Raw genomic sequence first — 27,888 nt, 5'->3', positions numbered from 1 at the left:
ATATAGCTGAACAAAATCAGATTGGCAAGATTTTGTGTAAATGCAAAAGCTTCTATGCATTATTATTCTGCTTTCAAACAATGTGTTATGCTTTGTATAATACAGAAAACCATTTCTTTGTTTCTTTATTTTCCTGTTGCTAGGGCGATCAGGATGATCATGAATGGTACCTTTTTCAGAATTTGCTAATCCAAATCATGATATGAACATATGTCTGCTGCAAAGATTAAGAAAGCAAGGAAGGATATATTTTTCTAATGAGTGTAATATAAAAATTGCTAGGTCATTTTTTATGTTCACACTTCTGGCATTCAGATCATTTTTTGAAGTCGTTGAAATCTGTAAACGTGTGAAATGTGATGACCAAAATTCTTTACAAATCACTGTTCTCTTTACAAAATAGCCACGTGCTGGTAAAATAATCATGTTATTACAAAAAGCAATCTGTTTGCAATATCATGTGCAAGAAGCACAATTTTTATCTGGTGATTAGAGCAAGGAATTGAGGGTCAGGACTCCTGCATTCTACTCCTGTTTCAGATACAAATGTGACTTTGGGCAAGATACTGACCCACTCTGTGCCTCAGTTTACCTATCTGTTAAGTGTTTTCAAGGGTTTTCTGAGGGTTTAAGTTGCGGGTACTTGTAAGGCACTTCTACTTCTGTGCTATTTAAATTACAAGTATTAATGTTTATCTTTTTTGCTAATCTAGTAGACATTATATATAGTTAAATTTACACATGGAAAGACCATATGGTCATTTTGTTCACCCACCTGCCTGCCTACATATTTCCTAGAGCTTTGTTCAGTCTCATTTTAAATGTCTCAAGCAAATGGTCTTTCACACTTCTTTTGGGAGATTCTTGCATGATCAAAGAGATCTCTCCATTAAGATATTTTCCCTGCTATTCAGTCTATTTGATTTCACCCCGTTATATCTAAAGACACAATTCCACCCCCTTTCATTAACATCCAAGGATCTGAAAGTGCCTTACTAATTTCACAGAGGTTCTCTCTCAGAAACCGGCCCACAATGAGGTGAATGTTATTTGTATTTGTTAAAATTGCTCTTAGCTCCTCTTTCAAAGCCTAAACTGTCATTGCCACCAATGCTCTTAATTTACCCATGGCACCAGTTTTTATTCAGTGCGATATTTTGTGTTCAAAACCGGCAGAGCCTGAGTGAGCTTTCTTTGGCTGTTCCTTTCAAGCTACCCTTTGCATACTGGGAAGTGAAAGAGGAGACCAGACTAAAACTTTCTCATCCAGAGGGCTCTATGGCTCAGCAGTTTTATGATGTCAAAGGTCATGGATTTGAATCCTGCTAAACAAATAAAAAAATGCAGTGGCATTCAAATACCAAGGGTTAGAGGTGTGGTCTGAGAACTTAGAACCCAAGTGAGCAGAGAAGTAATCTTCCACCCCATCTTTATCCCATTGTAAAAGTGTTGCCTGCTATTGGAGGTAGATCAGTGCTGGGTCCCTCAGCCCCTTGTAACTATAAGTACCTCGCAGGAGTAGGGTGACTAGAAAAGTGTAATATTTTAACTATATAGACTAGCTCTGAAGATTATTAACTAACTGAAATAGATTGCGAGAGCTAAAAATAGCAATATGGACTTAATAGAATCCGGCACTGTTTACCATTAACCAAAAACATGAACTACGAGGGCAGTTATCTGAATAAAGGTTCATTGGTCCTTACTCCTAGATAAACCATTCACTAACAATATGCAGGCTAGATTGGCTGGCACTGACAAGGCCTAAACCATCAGTAGGGACCAAATCCAGGAGATCAGTGAACAGTCCAAGCAGCTGGCTCTTCACTTTCTTCACTTCGCTGCAGAGACCAGAGACCAAAGCACCTTTCCCGCACAGGCTGCAGTAGCCCCCATGACTCCTCTAAGGGTAGCAATGGTTGGTGAAACCACATAGCATCAGATCCCCTGGTTTAATGGATCCTATTTGTTTGAGGCTGGTTAAATCATCACAACAGTCAGTTTCGTAATTCTTAGCTTCTCCTCCCAGACTCTCCAGCAGATCAGTCTCTCTCACACACACTGTCTCATTTGTGCTGTCATTGCAAGCTCCTCAAAATGCATAGGTTTCTGTTTCTATTGAGGAAAAAAAAAACCAGGATGTGGGAACAAATGACAATCTGTCAAGCGCTGCCAAATTGGATTGAATTAGGTGACAGAGAATCTGAATCAAGCTACTTGTTCCGAATAAGTAAACACTTACCCCCTCCAACTTCCTGACAGCTACAGAGCAGCAGCTTTTCCTCCAAAATGCCAAGAGACCCAAAGTGCTTTTCAGTAACATGAACTAATTTGTGTGAACCTATCCCATCACCTAAAAGCAAGCTGGTTTGCCTGCCTTTAGCTTGTATTTTATGCACCATGTGTCAATATTAACCCAGCCCTCCTAACAAGAGCATTGATAGTGTTCCGTTTGCAAATCCAATGCTGCGCTTTGTCCGTGATATTGATGTTACCTTGTCTCGTTTTAGGCCAAAGAAAGGAGCAAATTCTTTTCAGTCTTCTATCTAGCTATTAATGCGGGAAGTTTGATCTCCACATTTGTTACTCCTGTATTGAGAGGTCAGTGTTGATTGAGAATGAACCACTAAATTAGCTGCACTGTGACTGTTCTGCTATGGATGGTTAGGTTCTTATAATGATTGAATGTCAGAGATTACATTATCTTCTGAGTGACCAGGGTGTTGAATGTATGCCTTGTTAATCCTGCTGAAGCTGCATAACAGATTTATGGAAACTAGCAGAAGAGTCAGACATACCATGCTACAGGCTGTGTTTATTTTCTTTAAAGCCAGCCTGAGTCATAGAATCGAAAATTTAGAGATGGAGAAGACCCATCAGGCCATCTCCCTGCTAATGTGGAATTGGCATATTCTGCAGCCCATAGGTAACATATTGATAATGATTGATCTGACCCTACTCCTTGTAGGCTTTAATTCTAGGTTACTTTAGCAGTGCTGCCTAGGGCTCCAGTTCTGCAAACTGACCCCTGCTCTCATGCAGAGCCCCACTCGCTTCAGTGGGACTCCAGACAGGCATAAAGCTCAGCCTGCGTGGATCAGGTTGCAGATCATGGCCTAGAGTGGCTTGTTTTGAGGACCCGCACAAGGCCTATGCCTTATTTAAGGCCTATTTTGCATTCCACCCATTGTGCAGAACCCATTTTTGTTCTGAGTCTTGCAGCACTTATGTCACTGTATTTCAGTGCCCAGATACCTCAGTGACTGGCACCCTATAAATAGGGCCCTACCAAATTCACAGCCATGAAAAACACATCACGGATGGCGAAATCTGATCTTTTGTGTGCTTTTACCATATACTGTACAGATTTCACAGGGGAGACCAGCTTTTCTCAAATGGGGAGTCTTGACCTAAAAAGGGGGTCACAAGGTTATTTTACAGGGGTATTTATGGTATTGCCACCCTTACTTCTGCGCTGCCTTCAGAGCTGGGCAGCCAGACAGCGGTGGCTGTTGGCCTGGTGCCCAGCTCTGAAGGCAGCACCCCGCTGCAGTGCAGAAGTAAGGGTGGCAATACCATGCCATACCAACTTTACTTCTGCGTTGCTGCTGGCAGTGATTCTGCCTTCAGAGCTGAGCTCCCGGCCAGCAGCAGCCGCTCTCCAGCTGTCCAGCTCTGAAAGCAGTTCTGCCACCAGCAGCAGTACAGAAGTAAGAATAGCAGTACTGCAACCCCCACTACAACAATCCTGTGACATCCCCACAACACATACACACACACAACGCCTTTTGGGTCAGGACCTCTACAATTACACCATGAAATTTCAGATTTTAAATAGCTGAAATTATGAAATTTACTATTTTTAAAATCCTATGACTGTGAAATTGACCAAAATGGACCGTGAATTTGGTAGGGCCGTATCTATAAATAGGCAAACATACAGAGAAGAGGGCAGTGTCCCATAAACTGAGGTACCTGGCACATTCAATAGCAATTTTTTCTGACATCTTCCAGAAGGTTTTCTTCTGAGTGATTATTTTAATATCCTGCTTGTTTCCTGGAGTTAGAGGTGTGTGTGTCCGCTATATTCGTGCCAAAGCACACAGCAAAAGACAAACTACAACTCTCTCTCTCTCTTACCCATGTCAACATTTCACTGCTAAGAGGCTGTTGCTAAATTTGTTCTGTGGGTGGATGAAAATCCAGTTCCCTTAAAATTTTTTCTCTATGTCAGTGCAGTGGAACATCAAACCAAACTGGAGAGTGAGAGTATAAAGGAAGGTGTAGGTTTTCTAATCATTTTCTGCGATTCCTGAAGAGGAGAGAGAAGCAATTCCTTTGAAACTTGGCAGCTTCATGTTGAATATGTGGATTTAGATGGCAAAATCCAACCGTTTCTGCCCATGCTGTATGTCACAAGTTAAATGTACATGTTAGAGTGTCACTGTTCGGTTTATTGGATTTCAGCTAATTCTTTGGAAAGTGGCCAGATAAATGATAGACACACACAACTTTGAAACTGACTGTGTCTTTGCACATGAATAATACACAGTAATGACCGGAGGTTTCGCTCAGTGGTTTCCTGTTTTGCTTTAGCTATGTGGGTTTTTAAACCACATTTATTTACTACTATCGAGTGTACGAATAGCAGTAGTTTCTAACCATTGGTGTGCAGATATACTACTGAATCTCTGTTTGGGATTGGTTCTCCAGGCACCCACAGGAATGGAGCTGTGCTGGGTCGTGGTACAACTCTGTGCTATGTTCCCACACTGTACTGTAGCATGAACTGCTCCATTCCCCATTCTCACAATGCTACTTTCATTATGAGTTATCACAGGACTGGGGTTTGGAGCAGGCTATTTCCCTTGGGGCCAGGCAGGGGGACACAAGTCAATAGAATACAGAGGGAGTTGGTTCATACAGCTGAAATCTTAGGGTCTGATTCTGTGATCTCACCTACCCTGGTATACCAATGGCTTCACCCTGGCTACTCCTGATTACAGGGATAGAAGTGAGATAAGATGCCCCCAAATGGTGGAGAACCACTGTACTGATTACCCAAGCCTATTAAAATAAATGTAAAATGATCAGTTTATTTTATGCAGGGCTTTTTTATCCACTCAGGGGGCCCTCCCCTGCTTTCTCTGACCCTGCTGCTACTCCCTGCTTTAGTAGCAGCACCCTCTGCCCCATGCAGCATCTGCTACTGCTCGTCGCAATAGCGTGGTTAGGACTGGCCCCTTTCACCGTTGCTGTAGTTGGAAGAGGCTGCTGTGCCAGTTCTGCTTCCAAACTGCCACCATCAGTGGAGACCCAGCACGCTTGTTTTAAGTGGGTTGGGTGCACAATGTCGAAACCCGCTGCACAAGTGGAGAGCTGAGAGAGGTGACTGCTTCAGCAGAGGTCGCAGTGGAGGAGTCAGGGTGGGGAGCATGCGTTGAATTTAAACATGGTGAAATGAGATGCTTTGATGATGATCTCTTTTAGGGGATGTGAAATGCTTCGGAGGAGATTGCTATGCCTTGGCTTTCGGTGTCCCAGCAGCACTCATGGTTATAGCCCTGGGTAAGTGGAAACAATCACAATGTTTAGAATGTTCCATTCAGGAGGCTTCCTCTCACTGCCCAGTACACCTCTCCTCCTCTGCTGCACAGAGAACAAAGGAAGTGTCGAACTCCCTCGCACAAATCCCTACTAGCAGGACAATCCACATGTTCTGTTCCGCTGATCCCCCTATGCAAGGAGTTGCCTTGCCACCTGTTGTCACTTTCACAGGATGGGCCTGGCTATGTCCTATAAAATGGCAGTTCAGATTAGCGGCTGTCACATCATGGCCTTTCTGCAGCGTGTGCCATGTTGTGACACTTATCTGCTGATGCTGTGAGGTGTATCTCACAATATGATGGCCTCATATGATTCTGCTTCGAGAGGCTGCAAAGCAAATGTCCCAGTGCGGTAGTTTGCAACTTTGTCCTTGAGCAAATTTGGCCTCTGGGGCCTCCACAATATGCAGTCCTAGGTCTCTCAGTTCAGGGCAATTGCACCTGGATTTCCCCTTCATGGTCCACCAAGGGCACTCACTCTAGGCTGCTGACTCCTCAGCTGTCACCAGTCTTTCCCTCCTGGCTGGGGTTTTTCCAAGTGGCACAGTTCCCTGCCTACACTAAGATATTTCCAGCAAGCCAGACTGCCTAAACAGACTGGTGTCTATACTTTTCTTTCTTTCTGAAATCTATGAACAGTGGAATTGCCAGCTGTTATAAGTTAGCATATAGCTCTTTCTAAGCAAGCACATTTATTCTTGAGGTGAAAGCATTTCAGCAAAAACATAGATATAAATAGAGTTCCTAGATGCATGCTAAAAGCTAACCAGAGGCCACCCATCAGTATTATGGGGTCTCTGTAGGCCAAAGTTCTTCCAATCCTTCCCAAGAAGGATTGGGGCCCTCCTTGGAGGGAAGGGCTTGTCTGTCTGCTGACTCAGAAAGAAAGCTCTGAGTTAGTTTAAACTCAGGCTGTTTATCTAAAGGTCCTTTCTTTGTCTGTTGGACTCTGGAGAATCCAGTCTGAACTAGTATGTACAAGCTTCTCCAGGTGGTGGGACGTCTTTGGGGATGTTCCAACCTGAATGAATTTGCCAACCCCCCACCACACACACTGTTCTTAGTTCCTGGAGGGGCTGCGGTCACCCTCCCACAGGGAACTACATACAATCTCTGGCCCACAACGATACATACACGTAGTACAGTAAGATAGTCCAAACATATTTCAGGAAATTACCATATCTGTCACAATAGGCTCCCCAATGTGTGGGATGGAAGCTGATCACAGTGCTTCTGCCTCAAACTCACACAGTTTGCAGCTCAGGGCCATCTCAACTTTGTATCCAATGTTTGCTTCATGACCTACTCACAATCCAGAGATTCCCACAGGAGGGTTAACTGAGACTAGAGCAACTGCCTTGCTTTGATTGGCTGTGATTGCTCGTTCAATTACTGTTACAGCCTAAGAATACTGTACATTACGATTCCTCAGTCTCAGGCACATAGCTTCCCAAATTCAACACTTCAGCCGCATCATCTTATTGCGAACATATGTCTCTTATAGGCCTTATAAAATAGCAAATGCTGGCTGCGTTTCTGTTGCCATTCCTCAGTGACCAATAGAAACACTGACTTGTTTGTTTCTCTTTTAAAATTGTTAACGACCGTTGAGAACAAGTCCCATTCATTCCCCTTATTATGCCGCACTCAAGAGTTTTCGTCACTGCATTGTGTGAGTTCTCTTCCAGATTGTTAGTTTAATTAACAGTCCAAGAGATCATGCAGTTTTCAAAAAATATTGGCTTAGCCGTAACATCAGTGACCTGGAAATTCACTCTTCCAGAGATAATGAACATGGCATCTTTCTGGAGAGCCTCCAGCAAAGAGGACAGAACAGGACACTAGAAAAAGATAATGAGCCAACGATTAATGTGACAGCAATTGATTTCAAAAAGTGCATGGTCACTGGCTCTGAGAAGCGGCCCATTTTCCCACAAGGTTTGTTCCAATCAGTTTAAGAGACTACCGGATGTTTCCTACACACGTATATGACAAATAGTTCTAGCAGGGTATCAATAGCCTGGGAAAACTGACTTGCAAATATTGCACAATTTCATTGCACAAATTGACTATAAATCTATTTTCTGCTGTGGTTCTCCTACAGCATGCTGAATAAATGTCAAAATGAATGGGGTCCAGGTGCAACGTGTTAGGACACGGAATATATACTCATTACAATGGAAGGCTGGAAATCATAGAACCATGGGGTTAGAAGGGACCACAAGGGTCATCTAGTTTAACCTCCTGCCAAGCTGCACTACATGTGTCTAGTGGCTAGAGCAGGGGATTAGAAATGAAGACTCCATGGGTTCTGTTTCACAATCTGTGACTCTGCACAAGGCTTTTAGCCATTTCTGTGCTTCATTTTACACATCTGTGAAAGGGAGAGCATTGCGCCATTAAAACTGACAGCATTTTGCCAATGCAGGTAATTAAGGTAACCCTGGTATTTGAGATACTTCATCCTGAATATCCCCATCTCAGACAAACACTCTAGGAAGCCTGTTCTGCTGTGGATATATCTTGTGCTTGGGGAGAATGATTTGGCATGGAAAGATCTTTCAAATTGTCCATCTCATCATACTCAGAGCTGATCTCTGTGAACTCCAGTGAGCATCATGGAACAATTTTACCAGGCGTTGTGGTGGATTCTGCATCACTGACGATTTTAAAATCCAGATTGGATGTTTTAAATCCAGATTGGATGTTTTTTAAAAAGATCTGGTCTAGGAATTATATTGGGGACGTTCAACGACCTGTGTTATATAGAAGGTCAGACTAGATGATCACAATGTTCCCTTCCAGCCTTGGAATCTATGAAAAAAACAACTTTGATTGACTGATAATGCTAGAAATGGCCTCAAGATGCAAAATTTGGATGCAGTCTTGCATCTGGATTCCACTTGCCAAAGTTCTAGGTGTTCATAAATGGTAGGGGTTCATTCGGCTCAGCCTGTGTTGCAGATAAGGACCAAATGCAACATTTAGATCTGGTTCGAGTTTCAGATTTCAGCCCCTGGTTTAGGGTAGAGTGACTACTCTTGCAGTCTCAGAATACCAGACATTCCAGTACTTCCAGGAGTGGCATGGGCTGTGTATGCACCATGTGGATGCCATTTTGAAGAGCAGGCTGCTCCACTCCTGCCAAGGTGACCTCTCACGCAGATGTTGGTGGCAGCGGAGCAGTGTGCTCATCAAAATGGTGTCCCCCATTTGATTCTGGACAAAACTACATCCAGTTTTATCTCAGTACTGGACAGGCAACAACCCAACCACAGAGAGGACTGTCCAGTTTAAAACTGGATGAATGGCCTGCCTAGTTCATGGCTGTTTATAATGTTGCCTCAGACCATGCAAAGTGGGGTTTCTTTTCAAAGGCTCGCATAGGAATTAGGTGCCTCATTGATCTCCAAGGGGGATTGGGTGCCAAACTGCCCTGTGAGTCCTTGAAAATCTCCCTGTATACAGTGTCTGCCACTGAATACATGTAAATGACACATTATACTCACAGTCGGGGGGGTAGATGGTACATGCATGCTTATGTGTTTGTTTTATGCTACATACACCCTGGGTCCAATCCTGTTGCGAGTGCAACTCCTGTTGAAGTCACTGGGAGTTCTCTGCACAGGAAGAAGCCCACAGCCATGTGGCACCAGGAAGAATTCCAGATTTGGATTCTAATGTTTTACAGTTGTATTTATTGCTGGAAGTGGAATGTACAAAAAAACACCGCCGCGAGGGAACATCCTACTTGAAGTTTGCCAGTGCATTGCGGTGAGCTTGTTTCTGTCCCATCATTTTCCTGCACCGTTCACAGGTTGTAGCATTGTAAAAGCACATTTTCATTGGGGTAAGTTTTGTACCTTTTTTATATAATAATGTAATCTGGAGATATCTGGGAGCCAGGAACACCTGGGTTCTGCTCTTGGTGGTGCCACTGATGAGATGTGAGGAAAGGAAACTCATTTGGGGACAGATTTTAACACCCTTCCTCATGCTGAATGGTGCCTTACTCCACAAGGTGTTCTCCTGAGGTCAGTGGGGTGACTTGCAGAGTGAGGATAGTAGAATCTGACCCTTATGCTCTCTGAGAGGAAACTCTGAAAAGTCACAGAGTGGCCGAATCACAGGTTCATTTTTCTTTTTAGCTGTCCTGTAACTTTTCCAAAGTTGATTAGTTCAGCAGAGAGCAGTAGTACACGTACCCACTTGTCATAAACAGATAGCTAAGGGTTAATGTCTCTTTCACCTGAAGCACCTGACCAGAGGACCAATCAGGAAACCGGATTTTTTCAACTTTGGATGGAGGGAATTTAGTGTCTGAGTCTTTTGTCTTCTGCCTGCTTTCTCTGAGTTTTGGAGAAGTAGTTTCTACTTTCTAGTCTTCTGTTTCTAAGTGTAAGGACAAAGAGATCAGATAGTAAGTTATATGGTTTCTTTTCTTTGGTATTTGCATGAATATAAGTGCTGGAGTGCTTTGATTTGTATTCTTTTTGAATAAGGCTGTTTATTCAATATTTCTTTTAAGCAATTGACCCTGTATTGTATCATCTTAATACAGAGAGACCATTTGTATGTATTTTTCTTTCTTTTTATATAAAGCTTTCTTTTAAGACCTGTTGGAGTTTTTTCTTTACTTCAGGGAAATTGAGTCTGTACTCACCAGGGAATTGGTGGGAGGAAAAAATCAGGGGAGATCTGTGTGTTGGATTTGCTAGCCTGATTTTGCATTCCCTCTGGGGGAATAGGAAAGTGCTTTTGGTTTCCAGGATTGGGAACGGAGAGGGGGAGTCACTCTGTGTAGTTTCACAGAGCTTGTGTCTGTGTATCTCTCCAGGAGCACCTGGAGGGGGGAAGGGAAAAAGGATTATTTCCCTTTGTTGTGAGACTCAAGGGATTTGGGTCTTGGGGTCCCCAGGGAAGGTTTTTCAGAGGGACCAGAGTGCCCCAAAACACTCTAATTTTTTGGGTGGTGGCAGCAAGTACCAGGTCCAAGCTGGTAACTAAGCTTGGAGGTTTTCATGCTAACCCCCATATTTTGGACGCTAAGGTCCAAATCTGGGACTAAGGTTATGACACCACTAACCAAGCTCAGCTTGGTATTGTTATGGTGGGAGTCACCAGTGCACTGTAACACACAGTTTTACTAGTCCTTTTTCCTGGCATGCAAGCTGTGTACAGTCTTTGAAGAAGTACAGTATTGTTGCTAGTTTTCCCATATAGTTTCTATCTGGGGCAGTTGTTACAAACAGCAAGCATTTTCCGTCTGCCTTAATGTCTCTAACTGGACTCAGTCCTTATTCCTGGGAACAGGCTATTGGTTTCTCAAGGACTGGTGTAGACAGTGTAAATAAACAAATCACATGTAGAAAATAACCACTTGTCCTCCGATGGGAAACCAGCCTGCAAGGCCCTGAAATCAGCTATTGCTCGAGAAAGGGACAACAGTGTTAATCGACAAACAGACCTGCAGGAAAACAGAGGAATGAAAATTCTGGCTATGTCTACACTAACACTTTTGTTGGTCAGGGGTGTGAAAAAAACCATACTCCCTCCCAACATAAGTTAGATCAACAGAAGCACCAGTTGGACCGCGCGCTATGCCGGCGCGAGACGCTCTTGTGCCACTCATTGGGGACTGGATTAATTTTTCGGACAGGAGAACTCTCTCCCATAGCAGCTATGCAGGGGACCTTGCAGTGGTACAGCTGTGCCACCGTAAGGTCCATAGTGTAGGCGTAGCCTCTGGCTGTGAAGTTGCTGTAAATAATGAGGCATTTATTCCTTCCTGCCAGTGGTCAATTTAAACTGTGCTTTTTAGAAAAGGAAAATAAATGAAGTTATGTTAAGTGAATTTCAAATAAGAAGATTTTTCCTGTGACTGGTTTTAAAACAAGAAGGAAATGATCATGGTGGCTGGTGTCACCTTTGCCTTTGAGAGATAAGAATAGGATGTAGCTGATCCTCTTAAACAGACCAGCATCAAAAGAGAAGTCCCTGAGAGAATCACTCTCAAAAAGCCTATCCTGCAACCCCTCAGTTCCTGCTGACTTCAGTTGTGAGCATCCCTCAGGAGATGCCAGAGACTCCCAGGACCGATCCCAAAGTAAAGACATAAGGGGGAAAAAATACAGTGATAGTTAAAAAGAGGAAGGGATTCAGAGGGTTCTTTGGTGGGAGAGCCAAAGGATGGGAGCAGGACATGAAGAGGAATTACACCAAATGTGTAATATTGAGGAGAAGGGCAGATCTGGGGCTGGAGTGAGCATCTGAGGGGTGAGGGTGTAGGAAGATGCAGGTAGACATTCTGAGGTCAGGAAAATATTGAGTGACTTCATGTGTTAAGTTTCCCCATGCAAAGGACAACCATATCAGTTTGATTTAGAAAAACTGCAAAGCAAGAAAAGTCTCCATGTGGGAAGAGAGAGAGCACACTGTGTGTGTCTTCTGTGTAGCATGCAGCATTGACTTTGCCTGGCAAAAAGGCAGCTGCTCCTGCGGGCAGCAGAATCCTAGGAACATAGAGGCACAGAACAAAGAAAACAGGATTGCATAGTTTCTGTGGCTGCATAGGCCATACCTTGGAGGTTTGAGAATGATGAGGGGAGTTTTGAGCTGGAAATTCTACGTGGATAGGGGGGATGAAAGATGAGGTAAGGGAGATGGTCTGACTGGTTGACATACACATAAGTTACCCTTGTTATTCATTTGATCTTCCCTCTAGTTTGCTATTACAAACCGACTAAAAAACCACTCCAAACAGATTCCGAAGAGGGAGCACTGGCTAGACTGGGCATCAGAAAAATACTCAGTAAGTGATGACTTACATGTAAGTGACTGAGTGTCTGGTTCTTTGATCTGGCATGGGCTGGGTGGCGTCTTGGGTTCTTGGGCTGTAATAAGGTAGCCTTAAAGGGACACCTTGTGTCAAGCTGTGTGTCTGAGCCATTGAGCAATTGCCAGAACAGATGAATTTCCCCATACACTGAAATTAATTAACATTAGTGAACTTCAAGATGTAAAACAAATGCAGCACTAAAAAAGCCGTGCTGCACTGAGCACTACACAGCATCTCCAGTACATGAGTATCTCATAGGGCCTATGTATATAAATACTGTATATTTGGTTGTCTCTCCCGCCAGCCTTTCTTTATTACTTGCCTTCCTAAATTGTAAACTCCTTAGCACCTGGACTATGTCTACCTCTGTGTATGTACAATGGGACTTTGATTCTGACCGGAGACTCTAGGCTCTCTGTAATGCAAATAGTGAAAGTAGCATGTTTAAGTATGAAAAAATTTGACACACCATTCCTTGGAGTTAATTAGGGACCTTCACACATGGGGACTGAAATTGTTGTTAGCTCTTCCACTCTTATTTTCTCTTTCTGCTTTTTTCTCTTAATAGAAGCAACTGATCCAGGAGATTAAAATGGTGACACGAGTTCTTTTCCTGTTTATCCCACTGCCAATGTTCTGGGCTCTCTTTGATCAACAGGTAAAGTATAACAAATCACAGACATGGTTATTGTGCCAGGTTCTGATATTCATCATGCCAATATAAATCTGGGGTAACCTCATGGAAATCACAGTGCATTGAGGGCAGCAGAGGTCTTGTCTTCCCAATAGATATCCACTTGCCTTGATGAGGCAGCACTTGCCATTCATGGGCATCTGGCCTTCAATCTCCTGCTTGGTTTCTAGGATGGGGTGGATGCCAGAGGTGGTTGAAAAGAAGGTGCCATGCCTATAAACAGGGGAAAAAGAAGGCTGAGTGAAGGGAACCAGAGGCGGGAGAAAACAGCAGAAGAGATACTGGGAGAATGAGTGAAGGAAGAGGAAGAGAAGTCAGGCCCTTCCAGCACTCACTTCTCCTCTGTTCCCTTATTCTCCCATCCCTCAGAGCACACCAGGGTACTTAGAATGGTCTGTTTTGTCCTTAGGGATCTAGATGGACTCTGCAAGCTACTCAAATGAATGCAGACTTTGTAAGTATTTAAGATTACTAGGGATTATAAAACTAGTAGTAACCCTGGCTTTTTTAAATTAATTGTTCACAATAGTTAAACCTGCTGCTTTACAACCTCGTAAGAGTTGCACTTTTATGGATTAGAAAAAATGTTGTAGATGTACGTACCAGAATTCATAATGATCATGAAACATTACGGAAAGAAGTGAGGCCTAGTAAACTAAGCCCAGTCCTGCGAGCTAGGACTACCTGCGTTCTACTTCTGTGACCTTGAGCAAGTCACTTAACTTCTCTCCTTCGGGTGTAAAATGTGGAGATGTTGTGAGGATCTATTAGTTAATATCCATAAAGTCCTTTTATGATGTAAATTGCCAATGGAACAGCGTGCAGTCAAGTATAATGTTTGTAAATCAGCTGGGTAAGGATTTTTTCATACAGGGTCCCATTTACAGATGTGTATGCAGCGTTTAATTTGCAATGAAAGAGGTGCCAGGGATCAAGCAATTAGGTGCCAGAGCTCAAACAGTTTTTTTATTTTCACACCTGATACAGAAAGCCCAAAGGGGCTGGGACTATGAACTGCTAAACCAAGAGGTGCCGGGACTCAGCCCCAGCAAGTCCTGGCACAAATTAAGCACTGCGTGTATGTCTTAATAGGCCATCCACATCTTACATGTGGACACTTAGATCAGTACTTGGGCATGTAAACGGCCATTTTCTTTGTGTAAATTCAGATTTAATCTCCAAAGTGCGAGTCCTATTATATCACTCACATTTGAAGATTGGGCCCATGGCATTTGTCACTTGTTAGGGTAATTAATACAAGAGAGGCATGAAAAGATTGCAATTCTGTATTTTATACCTCCCTCCCTGGAAGGAAAGTTCACACAGCCCTTATGACTGGTAACTAGAAATATTATAGTCTCTGTGTTTAGTGATGTCTTAATGAAACATCTAAGAATTGACAGAACTCATTTACTAAACACTCTCTGGCTGAAAATAAAACTGTTCTCAGCATTTTGTCCCAACAGTTCCTATGGATTTTTGGCTAATGTATCAACCTGTCCAACTTCCTCTGTGCACAGCAAGGGCAAACTGTTTCTTCAAGGCCTCCTGACATTTCTCTTTGTAAAATCCCTCTTGCTTTCTCAGTCAAGCGTCGTCCTTCAGTAAGGACTGAGCATTAACAGGAAAAAGGAAGTCTGATATGTTCGTGTGTGAGCTGAAATATGTAGACTCTTATTTACTAATGTCAAATTTGCACACAGTATGCAAACTGATGGAAGGAGTGGATATTTCCCTGCCACAGCATATTTAGCTTTGCAATTGTGACTCTCACAGATTCTGCTGTCTGCAGAGACCCGCAGCCATTTTGCACTCAGCTCAGTGCACTCTCTCAGAGAGGAGACAAATGCACGCTGTGTTCTTTCATGGAGATTTTACTTTTGTTCTCTTTGCGGGGGGGGTGGTTCGTCTCTCTAAAATGAAAGTCATTCTGACTGAAAATATCTGTTTGCTCTGTGCTCAGAGAAACACCTGCCGCTGGGGAAATGCATACTTCCTCCTCTCTGGAGACTGCCAAGCTATTCCTTTCAGGCACTTATACACATCCCTCACTCCTAAAAATATTTCCAAAGAGTAATTTTTGGAGTACTAGGTTGTGCAGCGCCCCTCCCCACCCACCCCCACACACGAAGTGCAGCGTTCTATCCCTGCCAATGGCGTAGGGGCCTCATGGCCAGGTAGTTGAGCCTGATACAGCTTTGGCTAACAGAATTAGAGGCTCATGCTTTTAGAACTAGGGTTCTACCACCTGGAGAGGGGGCCAGAGCACCAGGTTGAGTGGGTGTGGGTTACAGTTGTGCCAAATGGCAGGCATTGTCCAGAAATGGGCTTAAATAAAACAATCCCACAACCATATTTGGAAGCTGCCCAGAATTTGGGAGCATTATGTTGCAAAGGTTTGGCTCATCCCATTATGGATGTAGAGGGGAAGCTCAACATTTGGATCCCAGTCTGGATTCCATAATACCCATTCTTCTTTCTCTACCAAGTTTAGGGCTGTTCAAATCTGGGGCAGTAGCTTCTAGTGTTAGCAAAACATTTTCAGGGTTCGGATCTCCCCCAGTTGTCCTCTGTGCAGGGATTTATGTCCCTTCTACAAAGGGCTCAGTTCAAACACCATATCCTTAGGAGAGAAATGTCAAGGAGAACACAGCATCCACCACTCAAGCAAAGATAAAGAACCCAAGAAGACAGTTCAGCTACCCAGGTCTATATTGTGGGCTGTTTGCTTAGTTGCTATCAATAGACATGGTATTATGTTGTGTTGACTAATCAGTTTGCATGTCTGTCTATTTCAGGGAGGAGTAGTCTTTAAGCCAGACCAAATGCAGGTAAAAGAACCCATAGAACAAAGTGCACAGTCCTTGTATATGTGTTGTCTTTCTTATTCATATTTCACTCACTAGACTCACACCCCAGTCCAGCTCTTATTAAAGACAATGGCAAAATTCCTACTGACTTTAATGGTGCAGGATCAATTCCTTAATTTTGCTATGTATTTGGTGAAACGTAGTCCTCTGGCGATACAAAAGACGGTTACTCACCTTTGTAACTGTTGTTCTTCGAGATGTGTTGCTCACATCCATTCCAGTTAGGTGTGCGCGCCGTGCGTGCACGTTCGTCGGAAACTTTTTACCCTAGCAACTCCAGTGGGCCGGCAGGTCGCCCCCTGGAGTGGCGCCGCCATGGCGCCCAATATATATCCCTGCCGGCCCACCCGCTCCTCGGTTCCTTCTTGCCGGCTACTCCGACAGTGGGGAAGGAGGGCGGGTGTGGAATGGATGTGAGCAACACATCTCGAAGAACAACAGTTACAAAGGTGAGTAACCGTCTTTTCTTCTTCGAGTGATTGCTCACATCCATTCCAGTTAGGTGAATCCCAAGCCATACCTAGGCGGTGGGGTCGGAGTGAGAAGTCGCGGCATGGAGCACTGCAGTTCCGAAGGCCGCGTCGTCTCTTGACTGCTGGACCAGGGCGTAGTGGGAAGCAAAGGTGTGGACCGATGACCAGGTCGCTGCCCGACAGATTTCCTGGATGGGCACACGGGCGAGGAAAGCCAGCGACGACGCCTGCGCCCTGGTAGAATGCGCAGTCACACGGCCCGTAGGGACATGGGCCAAGTCATAGCAGGTCCTGATGCAGGACGTTACCCAAGAGGATAACCTCTGGGAGGAGATAGGAAGCCCTTTCATGCGGTCCGCTACTGCCACGAAAAGCTGGGGGGATTTGCGGAAGGGCTTGGTCCTCTCCACGTAGAACGCGAGAGCCCTACGGACATCAAGCGAGTGGAGCTGCTGCTCCCTGCCTGAGGAGTGAGGTTTCGGGAAAAAAACCGGGAGGAATATCTCTTGGTTGACGTGGAAGGCTGAGACCACCTTGGGGAGAAAAGCAGGGTGTGGTCTCAGCTGCACCTTGTCTTTGTGGAAGACCGTATATGGGGGGTCTACCACAAGAGCCCGGAGTTCCGACACCCTTCTAGCTGAGGTGATAGCTACTAGAAAGGCCGTCTTCCAAGAGAGGTAAAGCAGGGAGCAAGTAGCTAACGGCTCAAAGGGGGGCCCCATGAGCCGGGACAACACCAGGTTAAGATCCCAGGTTGGAGCAGGGGGACGGACGTTAGGGTATAAACGTTCCAGCCCCTTAAGGAATCTAGACACCGTCGGGTGAGAAAAAACAGAGCGACCATCCGCACCCGGGTGAAAGGTGGAGATAGCTGCCAGGTGGACTCGCAACGACGATATGGCCAGACCTTGCCCTTTGAGGGACCAAATGTAGTCTAAGATGTCGGCTACCGAAACTTCCAAAGGGCGGAGATTTCTCTCCACGCACCAACAGGAGAAGCGTTTCCATTTGGCCAAATATGTTGCTCTTGTGGACGGCTTCCTGCTGCCCAAGAGCACCTCCCTCACCGGCGTGGAACAGCGCAGCTCAGAGCCAGTCAGCCACGCAGGAGCCACGCCGCTAGGTGCAGCGACTGCAGGTCCGGGTGACAGAGGGTCCCGTGCCCCTGGGTAATCAGGTCCGGATGAAGCGGCAGGGGAACTGGGTCGGCTATGGTCAGGTCCAGCAGCATGGGGTACCAGTGCTGTCTGGGCCATGCCGGGGCTACCATGATCACGTGAGCCCTGTCCCTGCGCACCTTCAGGAGGACCCTGTGAACCAGAGGGAATGGGGGAAACGCATAGTACAGGTGGGTCGACCACTGGATGAGGAAGGCATCCGCTATCAACCCGGGCTCCCTGCCCTGAAAGGAGCAGAACGCTTGGCACTTCCTGTTCCCCTTGGACGCGAAGAGGTCCACCCGGGGATAACCCCACCTCCGGAAGATGGAGAGGGCGACGTCTGGGCGAAGGGACCACTCGTGTGACAGGAAGGATCTGCTCAATCGATCCGCCAGCGTGTTCCGTACTCCGGGGAGGAAGGAAGCCATGAGGTGAATGGAGTGGGCTACACAAAAGTCCCAGAGTCGTATCGCCTCGTGGCACAGGGAGGAGGATCTGGTGCCGCCCTGCTTGTTGATATAATACATGGTCGTCGTGTTGTCGGTGAACACCGCGACACAGCGACCCTGAAGCTGATGACAGAACGTTTGACAAGCAAGACGGACCGCTCTCAACTCCCGCATGTTGATGTGTAGCCCCACCTCCTCCTGGGACCACAGGCCCTGTGTCCTCAGGGTCCCTAGGTGGGCCCCCCAGCCGAGATGATCACGCGGACATGGCTGCAGACTTGTTGTTCCGACGTGCCCCGAATCAACCAATCGTCCAGATACGGAAACACGTGGATACGACTGCGCCGAAGCTGCGCCACAACAACTGCCATGCATTTCGTAAACACCCTCGGGGCCGTGGACAGGCCAAATGGGAGGACTGCAAATTGATAATGAAGAGGCCCCACAACGAAGCGAAGGAAACGTCTGTGACGTGGCCAGATGGCAATGTGAAAATACGCGTCCTGCATGTCGAGGGCGGCGTACCAGTCTCCCGGATCCAGGGATGGGATAATGGTCCCCAGGGATACCATGCGGAACTTCAACTTCACCAGGTACTTGTTGAGCTCTCGCAGGTCGAGGATAGGCCTGAGGCCCCCCTTGGCCTTGGGGATCAGAAAGTAGCGGGAATAAAACCCCTTGCCTTTCTCGTTCTCCGGCACCGCCTCTATAGCTCCTTTGCCGAGGAGCGTCTGCACCTCCTGTCGAAGGAATTGCTCGTGAGAGGGGTCCCTGAAGAGGGACGAGGAAGGGGGGCGGGAAGGAGGAAATGAAACAAACTGCAGGCGGTATCCCGACTGCACCGTGCTTAAGACCCAGCGGTCTGATGTTATTAGGGACCACGCTGGGAGGAAAAACGAAAGGCGGTTGGAAAACGGGGGGGAAGGATCCATTGGGGAAACTGTTACTGCGCCCTCGGGCGCACCTTCAAAATGAAGGCTTAGGTCCAGGCGGGGCTTTAGAGGAGCCTTGGTTCTGCCCCCCTTGGTTCCCCGAGTGCCTGCGCCTTCTGTTCCTGCCGCGGCGCCTGTTAAGGTCCTGCCGCTGGCGGAACTGGGAATACGGCCTGCGCTGTTGTTGCTGCTGCGGCCGGAAGGGTCTGCGTTGCGTCACGGGTGTGTGCATCCCGAGTGACCGCATGATGACTCGGTTGTCTTTCAGACTCTTGAGTCTGGGGTCTGTCTTTTCCGAGAACAAGCCCTGGCCTTCGAAAGGAAGGTCCTGTATAGTGTGCTGGAGCTCCGGCGGAAGGCCAGAAACCTGCAGCCAGGAGATGCGACGCATTGTTACGCCCGACGCGAGGGTACGGGCAGCCGAGTCTGCAGCGTCCAAAGAGGCTTGCAAGGACGTGCATGCGACCTTCTTGCCTTCCTCCAAGATGGCCGTAAACTCCTGGCGAGCATCTTGTGGCAGCAGCTCCTTGAATTTGTCTGCTGCCACCCAGGAGTTGAAGGCGTATCTGCTCAGTAGGGCTTGCTGGTTGGAGACCCTGAGCTGCAGCGCCCCAGCCGAGTACACCTTACGGCCGAGGAGGTCCATCCGCCTGGCCTCCCTGGATTTGGGGGCTGGAGCCTCCTGGCCGTGACGCTCCTTATCGTTCACTGATTGAACCACCAGGGAACACGGAGTCGGGTGCACATGGAGGTACTCGTAGCCCTTAGAAGGAGCCATGTACTTCCTCTCGACGCCCTTCGCAGTAGGAGGAATGGAGGCCGGAGACTGCCAGATGGTGTTGGCGTTGGCCTGGATGGTTCGTACGAATGGTAGGGCGACTCTGGTGGGAGCGTCTGCCGAGAGGATGGTAACAATTGGATCCTCTATCTCCGAGACCTCCTCGGCTTGCAGACTCAGATTTTGGGCTACTCGCCTGAGGAGGTCTTGGTGCGCCCTGAGGTCCAGCGGGGGGGGGCTGTTGGAGGAGGTACCAGCCACCGCTTCATCCGGGGAGGAGGATGAGGAGACCCCCGGCAAGAGAGTGTCTAACGGCGGGTCTCCTTCGGCCCTCGCCTCTGCCTCAGGAGCCAAAGCGGAGTCTTGATGCTTGGACCCTTCCTCCCCATCCGGGGAGGGAGGGGGGCGAGACAACGAGGCTTCAGGTGCCCTGCGCTCCGCAGTCGCCGGCCTAGCAGGGAGCTGTTGGGGGCCCTGGGCCTGATGGTATGCCCAGGGTGTCCAGAATCCCCATTGATGCGGGCCTTGGTCCTGCTGTGGCGGATCGCTGAACAGCGCCGCCTGCCGGTCGGTGCCCAGCGCATACCCGCTGTCCGTTTGCGAAGATACGGACGGCTGCCTAGAGGGCCATGGCGGGGCGGACCCTGGATGGTAAGGGTCTGCGCGGGCCGGCACGGACGATCTTCTCGGTGCCGGGGACCGGTGCCGGGAGTCATATCGGTGCCGGGACCGGGACCGGGTTCTGTCACGGTGCCGGGATCTGGACCGGTACCGGGCGCCGCTTCGGTGCCGGGATCGGGACCTGCCACCAGCTCGGTGCCGGGAGGTCGACCGGGACCGGGACCTGCCACCAGCTCGGTGCCGGGAGGTCGACCGGTGCGGCGAGTAATGTCTGGATCGGCTCCTGGAATCGCGGTGCCGGTATCAGCGGCTGGAGTCCGACCGCGATCGTCTTGATGTCGACCGGCGCCGCGAGTGCGACCGGTACCGCTGAGGGGAGCGGTGCCGGGACTGCGAGCGGCGGCAGGATCTGGAGCGACCGTGACGTCGGGACCTGGATCGAGAACGTGAGTCCCGAGACGGTGCCGACATCATAGGCTTGCCTCTGGACACGACCCGCACCGGAGGTACCGGGGGGTGGCAGCTGAGTGGGCTCAGTCATGGCTATGAGGTCCCGTGCCGAGGCGAAGGTCTCCGGTGTGGATGGCACCACTATCTCAACCCCAGATGTCATGGGGGAGCTTGGCGGCACCGGACTCGACGGACCCGCCGGGCCCGGAGTCGACGGTGCCGGCGGCGCCGCGGCCGATGTTGAGGCCGGGCGCTCCAGTCGGGTCTGCCTGGCCGGAGTAATAGACTTCGACGGCCTAGGCTCTGTCCCCGGTGCCGGAGAAGGTCGGTGCCGGGGAGTCTTCTCGGTGCCGGTGCGATCCGGTGCCGGCGCCGAGATCACGGCCTGCGAAGCCGCCGGGTCAAGTGCCGCCTCCATAAGGAGAGTCCAGAGCCTTTGATCCCTCTCCTTCTTTGTCCTTGGCTTAAAAGCCTTGCAGATGCGGCACTTGTCGGATCTGTGCGATTCCCCCAGGCACTTCAGGCACGCGTCGTGGGGATCGCTGGTAGGCATGGGCTTCTTGCAGGCCGCACACTGCTTGAAGCCCGGCGAACCAGGCATGAGCCTGGTGCCGGGTGCCGGGAAGGGCTAAGCCCCCGGCGAAGAACTATTTACAAACTACTGAACTTAACTACTACTATCTACACTTAACAATCTAATTAACAACTACAATAGTGCTAGAGATAAACGATAGATAACAAGGAGAGCTAGGGACGTGGAGGACAGCTATGCCGCGCTCCACAGTTCCAACGACCGACACGGCGGTAAGAAGGAACTGAGGAGCGGGTGGGCCAGCAGGGATATATATTGGGCGCCATGGCGGCGCCACTCCAGGGGGCGACCTGCCGGCCCACTGGAGTTGCTAGGGTAAAAAGTTTCCGACTAACGTGCACGCGCGGCGCGCACACCTAACTGGAATGGATGTGAGCAATCACTCGAAGAAGAACTTCCCCTTGTGCTGCAGGGGATTTCCTACCCTGCCAGGTGAATTCTGTTGACTAACGGTGAGTTCCTGTAAAACAAGGGACTTCAGAGGGAATTCCTAGAATCATAGGAACGTAGGGCTGGAAGGGACCTCAAGAGGTCATCTAGTCCAGCGTCCTGCTCTGAGGCAAGACCAAATGATTGTGCTGCAGTCATGGTATGCTGGCATAATACAGGTGAGCACAGAGGGTTTTGCTAACTGGTGCAGAGCTGGCACAGCCAGCTTTATCCCACCCCCCGGTCCAGGAATGTCCAATGCAGGAAATGTGTCAAGGGCATGTCAGTGTGGGCTGGGGTTGGGATTTGGGAGAGTGCAGCCACGGCTTTTCTCTTCCCTGACTGTTCTCTGTTGTCATAATGGTTCCTTAGGGTCTTTGCAGCTGGGGTACAAATTAGAGTGGGCCTCTAAACTGCTCCAACATGCACTGATGGTGGAACCAGCCCCCAGCAGCCCCTGCATAGAAGAGGCACAAGCCACCTCTCCTTTTTCCTGGTGCCTGGGCTGTGCTCAGCATCGCCGGACAGAGAAATTCTCTGTCCTTTCCTGCAGGGAAGGTGGAATTTTAAGGCTCCAGGACTGTGCAGTGTAATCACAGTTGATTACAGTACTTGTGTGCTCTCTAGGTGTGGCTGAACTGCTTCAGAGAAATTCAGTCATCTCTTCCCCACAATCTTCACTCAAAACTCAAGCTGAACGTTCCTTGATGTTTGTTCCCCACAGCCATTATTCATTTCCCTGTATTTGCACTGCTGTTTGGCAGCATGCACACAGATGTCCCAGAAGAAAAGCTGCTCTCATGAGACTTCTGAGCAGACTGGAAACAGTCTGTGTTGGAAATCTCACAAAAAGAGTCTGTTCTCATGAGATTTTTAACCCTACAATGAAGACCCAAGATTTGTGCATCATTGTTGATTAAACATGTGAATTATTGGGTTGATTCCCTAATCAGAGCTCTGAGCCTTTGGAAATTCTCCCATCTCTGTTGTTAATGCATTTCTTTGTGCTCTTTAAAAATGTAGTGCCTCAGTTTCCCCATTGGTAATACTGGGTTCATAACACTTATTCACCTCCTAGGGGTGTTGTAAGGATGAATATATTCATGTCTGTGAACCTTAAACGGAGGAAGATATTGAAGTGCAAAGTATGATTATATTTTTAAGGGAGGTTTTGAGTGTTTGTTTGTGTCATTCCTATAATGGAATTATTTCTGCTTTATGGGTTTAATTACTGTAAATCACTTTGTATTGCCTAATCTCTCCCATCCATTGGTGCTGCAGTTCTTGAACCCACTCCTGATTCTGATCTTCATCCCAATTTTTGACCTTGGAGTCTACCCCCTGATTGACATGTGCAGATTTAATTTCACGTAAGTATTTGAGGCAGTGCATACTGCCAAGTTTTTATTCCTTTGCAGCTTTGCAGCTCTCCTGCCACCCACAATAAGTTTATACAAGATTGGGTGGACAAGACACTTGAGCTTACATTCATTCCACAACCTATTCTTGCTTTTAGCTTTCTGTCCTGCATTTGGCAACACCACCAAGCTAACACATAGTCCATGGACTTTACAGAGGGAAAAGAGCAATTAGGTCTGCTCTTCCAGTTCCGCATCAGGGGGTTGTTCCCTACTGACTACTGAGGGTGCCGGATTGTTCCCAAGTGAGCGTTCAGTAGGGCTTTGTCTAGTCCAAAGTAAATGTCTCATGAAACGGATTCCCTGAGCCTTGACAGAGTGTCCCAGGCGCTAGCAGATCTTGTTGACAGTGAATTTTCCCCAGCAGTCAATCTCATCACTCCCTTTCTTAATTTCATCCCACAGCTCCTCATTGCACCCTCTCGCACTACTCTAAATAATTGACCTCTTGTTTTAGGGCCTGAATGAGGCTTTCCCCACTTAGGCCCCACCAGGAAAGAAGGGAGCTACACTCATTGGCAGTCCTTGCTCTCAGGAGTCTTCCATTGACTTTGGTGGTCTTTGGATCAGGTCCTCAGAGAACAAGTTGCTTGTGTGAGCAGAGCTGGAAAGATGCAGAGAGGGCAAGAAGCTGCACCCTCTTCCAGAGGAGTGTCATGGTCACACTCCCCCATGCGCGCCTCAGAGAAGAAAGCATTATACCCTCCTGAGACATGGTGCCCTGTGGAGCGCACACTGGAGCAGTGCTTCTCCACCCCGCCTCAAAGGGCCTTACGCTGGCAGAGCTGATTGGACATCTAGCCACATTATAACCCATTCTTCATCCATTCCACTCATGAGCCCTAAATTCACATGCCGATTAAAAGCTCTGCCATGCACAGGGACCAGAGAAAGCTCCATGTTTCAGACTCTGCTCCATCTTAGTATTATACTGTATCTAAAAAAAAGCCTCTAAAAATAATTCTGAATTAAACTCAATCGCTTTCCCTCCCCAAGACACGGGTGCTGACAAACCAATGCCCTGTCTTACATTTACATCTGCTAGCGCTATGCAGGGTCCCCAAAGGACTCGACAAGGCTGCAGGGGTCTGGATTGTTAGATCCTACTGCAGGATCAGGGCCAAAATGGGTTCATTTATTATAACAGCGTAAAGAGTCAACAAGTGTTTTTCGTTACACTTAACTGAGAGACGGGCTCAGACTTGAAAAATTGGCTTCCTAGCTGGAATTCCAACAGTCCAACATTCAGGAAATTTGGATCTGGAGCCATTTGCATTATTTGGATATGGATCCACATTTGGGTTTTGGACAGCCTAAGCATCCAGAGTTGTTTTGGTTTGGGTCTAGCGTTAATTTAAATTTTCAGCTCGGACCTGACTTCAGATCTCATTTTAACTGGTTCCATATCTGTATCACTCCTGTAACTCCAGGGGAGTTACTCTTGGTTTACACCAAGTACAGTAAGCCTGGTCTGAATAGGACTCTAAATGTATTTGCATGAGAAATAACACACAGATAATGCAGCTGGTTGGAATTTTTGAAGATGTGAACTATATTTTTGTTCTTGAAGTCTGGAGCTAAATAGCCTGCTACCTTTTTTGTTTTTCCCCAAAAGGACTTGAAGATAGATCATTTGTGGTGCTTCTTCAAACGTTACAAGTTAACATAATGCCAGAATCTATTCCCACTAGAAGAGCTTGGAACAAGATAATATGAAACTTGCAAGCAAAGAGCTTTTTTCATGGCATATCAATTTTAATTGGCCTCAGTGCTGGCCTTGTACTGTATAATAGAATAGTTTGAAGTTAAACGATTGTCAATTTCAACAGCCCATCATCCACAATGGCACCTGTTTGGACAGTTTAATACGTGCCTTTGGAATATCTTTGACTCTGAGGGATGGTATTACACATTTTACATTACACTTTGATTCAGGAAATCTCTTCCATTCACTCTGCAGGCCTATTAGAAAAATGACAACAGGTATGATCCTTGCAGGTCTGGCGTTTGCAGCTGCAGCCATTGTAGAAATCAAAATAAATGTAAGTACAGAGCCGTTGCGTATGTGGCGATACACACAAATCCACGTAGATACATAGCTTCCAGTGGGCTATTTTATTAATGTCTGTTGGATAACACTCCTTGTAAGTATTGTACAGCTTGATCTCCTTCATTAACATATACTTTACAATTAAGCACACTGTTACTTTTAATAATACTTATCACCTTATCTGCTTCTCTCACCTCCTAATCTTTGCCGTTCTGATGTGCCAATCCTCTGTATCAGTTTATAGTATATAGTGCTGTCTATTGTTGATGTGCTTTACAAACATCTAATTAACACTAGTGGCTAATTCCAATAGGTAGTGTATCCTGTCTTCTGTCTAATGTTTTATCCTGCCTGTGTTTAAGTAGGAATGGTTTTGTTCCTTCCCATGTGATTACATTAGGATTAGATTTGTTTGCATGGATAATGCTTTCAATAACAATGGGTTTGAGTGTACTCAGACTTATTTAGTTACAGTCATTTGTAATCAGTTGTCCTATTTTCTGGGTGTTTTCTAATCACTTGCAATTTCTGTATGTCTGTCATACATGTTACTACGATTTGTTGTTTCTAGGCTGAGCATGGCAGGTATTTTGAAGACATAGGTTGATCTTTTCCTTTTAAAAAATTAATAAGGAATTAATTTTTAAAACTTCCACTGAGACTGATAAAAGATCCAACCCATCAAGATATCTTTGACACAGAGTAATCCCTAACTTGCTATGGCCCATAGAGTTGGGCTTTTATTTACTGCTGCTCTCATGAAGTCATTGGGAAACCACTCGCTGAAATGAGATTTTGTGGGTTCATTTCTCCTCCCCATTCTGTATTCCTTTGCCAGGCAAAACTGTCACTGAAATCAATGAGAGTTCTGTCTGAGCATTGGTCCCAGGGTGTGGTTATTTCCCAATGAGGCATTGCACCTTTGTGTGGAAAACAGACTCCATGAGAGTTTTTGCCATTAAAATCTCTATCAAAGACAAGTGATTTATAACATCAGACAAAAAAATCAGAACCAACCAGGCATTACTGCAGCCTTTGCAGTCACTAAAAGTGGGGTGGGCTGGTTAAAAACAGACTGTTCTGGTTTGCGTTAGGTGTGCAAATAATGCAAGATGCTTCTGAAAAGCTCTTACTAACAAATTATTTCCAATAAGGATCTAAGTACACGTATGTATGTTTGTTTCTCTGCCTCTCTGTCAATAGATAAAGACATGTATAAATAGCCCTTTGATATTGTGATTGTATATGTAAGCTAGAAAGATCTCTTATAGACATAGAGACACAGTGTTCAGCATGCCTGATTCTGCTCCCATTTGAAGTCAATGGGAGTTATACTTGTTGACGTCAATGGGAACAGAGTTAGATTGTTGCTGGGTGCATTCAAAAACACTACCTATGGACATCACTATAATTGTATCACTATCTAACATGGTAATACACTATTCAATTAAACCTCTGCACTTGGGAAATGTACAGTGTAAAAATCAGCTTGGGCCAACTATCCAGGAAAAGTATCCAAGCATCTCTCTTGTGTATTTGATGGGGGTGGGTGTGAAGACCACCTTTCCAAAGAATGGTAGATCAGGCAGTGAGGTTCCTACCAAGTAAGCTCTTCCTAAATCAGAGTTACAATCAGCTGTCTCACAGCGCAGCACCCGACAGCATCCTCGCTGCAGAGAGGCAGAATATTACAGCTAGGAACTGAGTGGTATTAAGCAGCTATAATAAAGGGTAAAACTAGCACTTAAAGCATTTTGTTTTAATCAGGAAACCAGTATGCCCTCGCCTGTTCCGAAAGAAAGTTTCATTCAGGTTCTGAATCTGGCAAATGACAGTGTTCATGTGAAAATCCAAGGCCAAGACCTATTTCAGCAACCCACTGGGGCTTTTCAGGTAAGAATATATTTTGGGATTAAGGGCCTGATGCAAAGTCCATTGAAACCAAAGAGATTCTTTCCAGTGTCGTCCATGGCCTTAGATGAAGCCCTTGAACAGTGGCAGTAGGAGTATAATGGCACCTCAAATAATGTATGCAGCAAATATTAGCCCAAATTTGTATTCTCCTGAATTGAATACTTCCTACATAGACTTCCTAATTCACAGAAAGCTCAGGTGTTATCTCAGCAGGCGGGGCCCTGTGGCTCCCACTTGCAAGAGGAAACATTCACACTCCCATATGTTTAGAGACTCAGAAAGCTGTTACCTTTCACTCCCTGAGCCAGCCCTGCCTGGAAGGAGTGCCTTCTGGAGACAGAGCACTGTGCCTTTGGTGGCAAAATTTAAACAGAGATTTTTGAGTTGCATTTAAGCAGAAGATGAACAGATGGCTAATTGCGTTCACCTATAACTAGGAATAAAGGATAATTGTCCCAGGATGAACATGTGCAGGAGGAAGAAAAAAAAAACACATTCAGTCTGCGTCTCTCATTGCTTAGATGTAAATCAAATGTCACTGCTGGGATTTGAATTTTAGACTTTAAATGTATTTACCTGGAAAGAATAAAAGAAAAGGAGGGACGGGGGGTTAC

General features: G+C 46.7%; 1 protein-coding gene across 2 annotated transcripts in view; it reads left to right on the top strand.

The window, feature by feature from the left end:
- SLC15A2 (solute carrier family 15 member 2) overlaps positions 1-27,888 on the top strand; it is a 65,876-nt gene that overhangs the window by 20,789 nt on the left and 17,199 nt on the right. For both annotated transcript variants that reach the window (XM_050917050.1, XM_050917049.1), the window contains 10 exons: positions 2,511-2,601; positions 5,491-5,568; positions 9,298-9,380; positions 12,331-12,417; positions 13,013-13,102; positions 13,548-13,592; positions 15,937-15,969; positions 23,174-23,262; positions 25,271-25,352; positions 27,128-27,253. In XM_050917050.1, the coding sequence (XP_050773007.1) occupies positions 2,511-2,601; positions 5,491-5,568; positions 9,298-9,380; positions 12,331-12,417; positions 13,013-13,102; positions 13,548-13,592; positions 15,937-15,969; positions 23,174-23,262; positions 25,271-25,352; positions 27,128-27,253 (804 nt within the window). The remainder of the gene's footprint in view (positions 1-2,510; positions 2,602-5,490; positions 5,569-9,297; positions 9,381-12,330; positions 12,418-13,012; positions 13,103-13,547; positions 13,593-15,936; positions 15,970-23,173; positions 23,263-25,270; positions 25,353-27,127; positions 27,254-27,888) is intronic.

This window comes from Gopherus flavomarginatus, chromosome 10, assembly GCF_025201925.1.
Source record: "Gopherus flavomarginatus isolate rGopFla2 chromosome 10, rGopFla2.mat.asm, whole genome shotgun sequence".
NCBI lineage: Eukaryota > Metazoa > Chordata > Testudines > Testudinidae > Gopherus > Gopherus flavomarginatus.
Note: the sequence above shows the minus strand (reverse complement) of the source record. Positions and strands in the feature narration are given on the sequence as shown.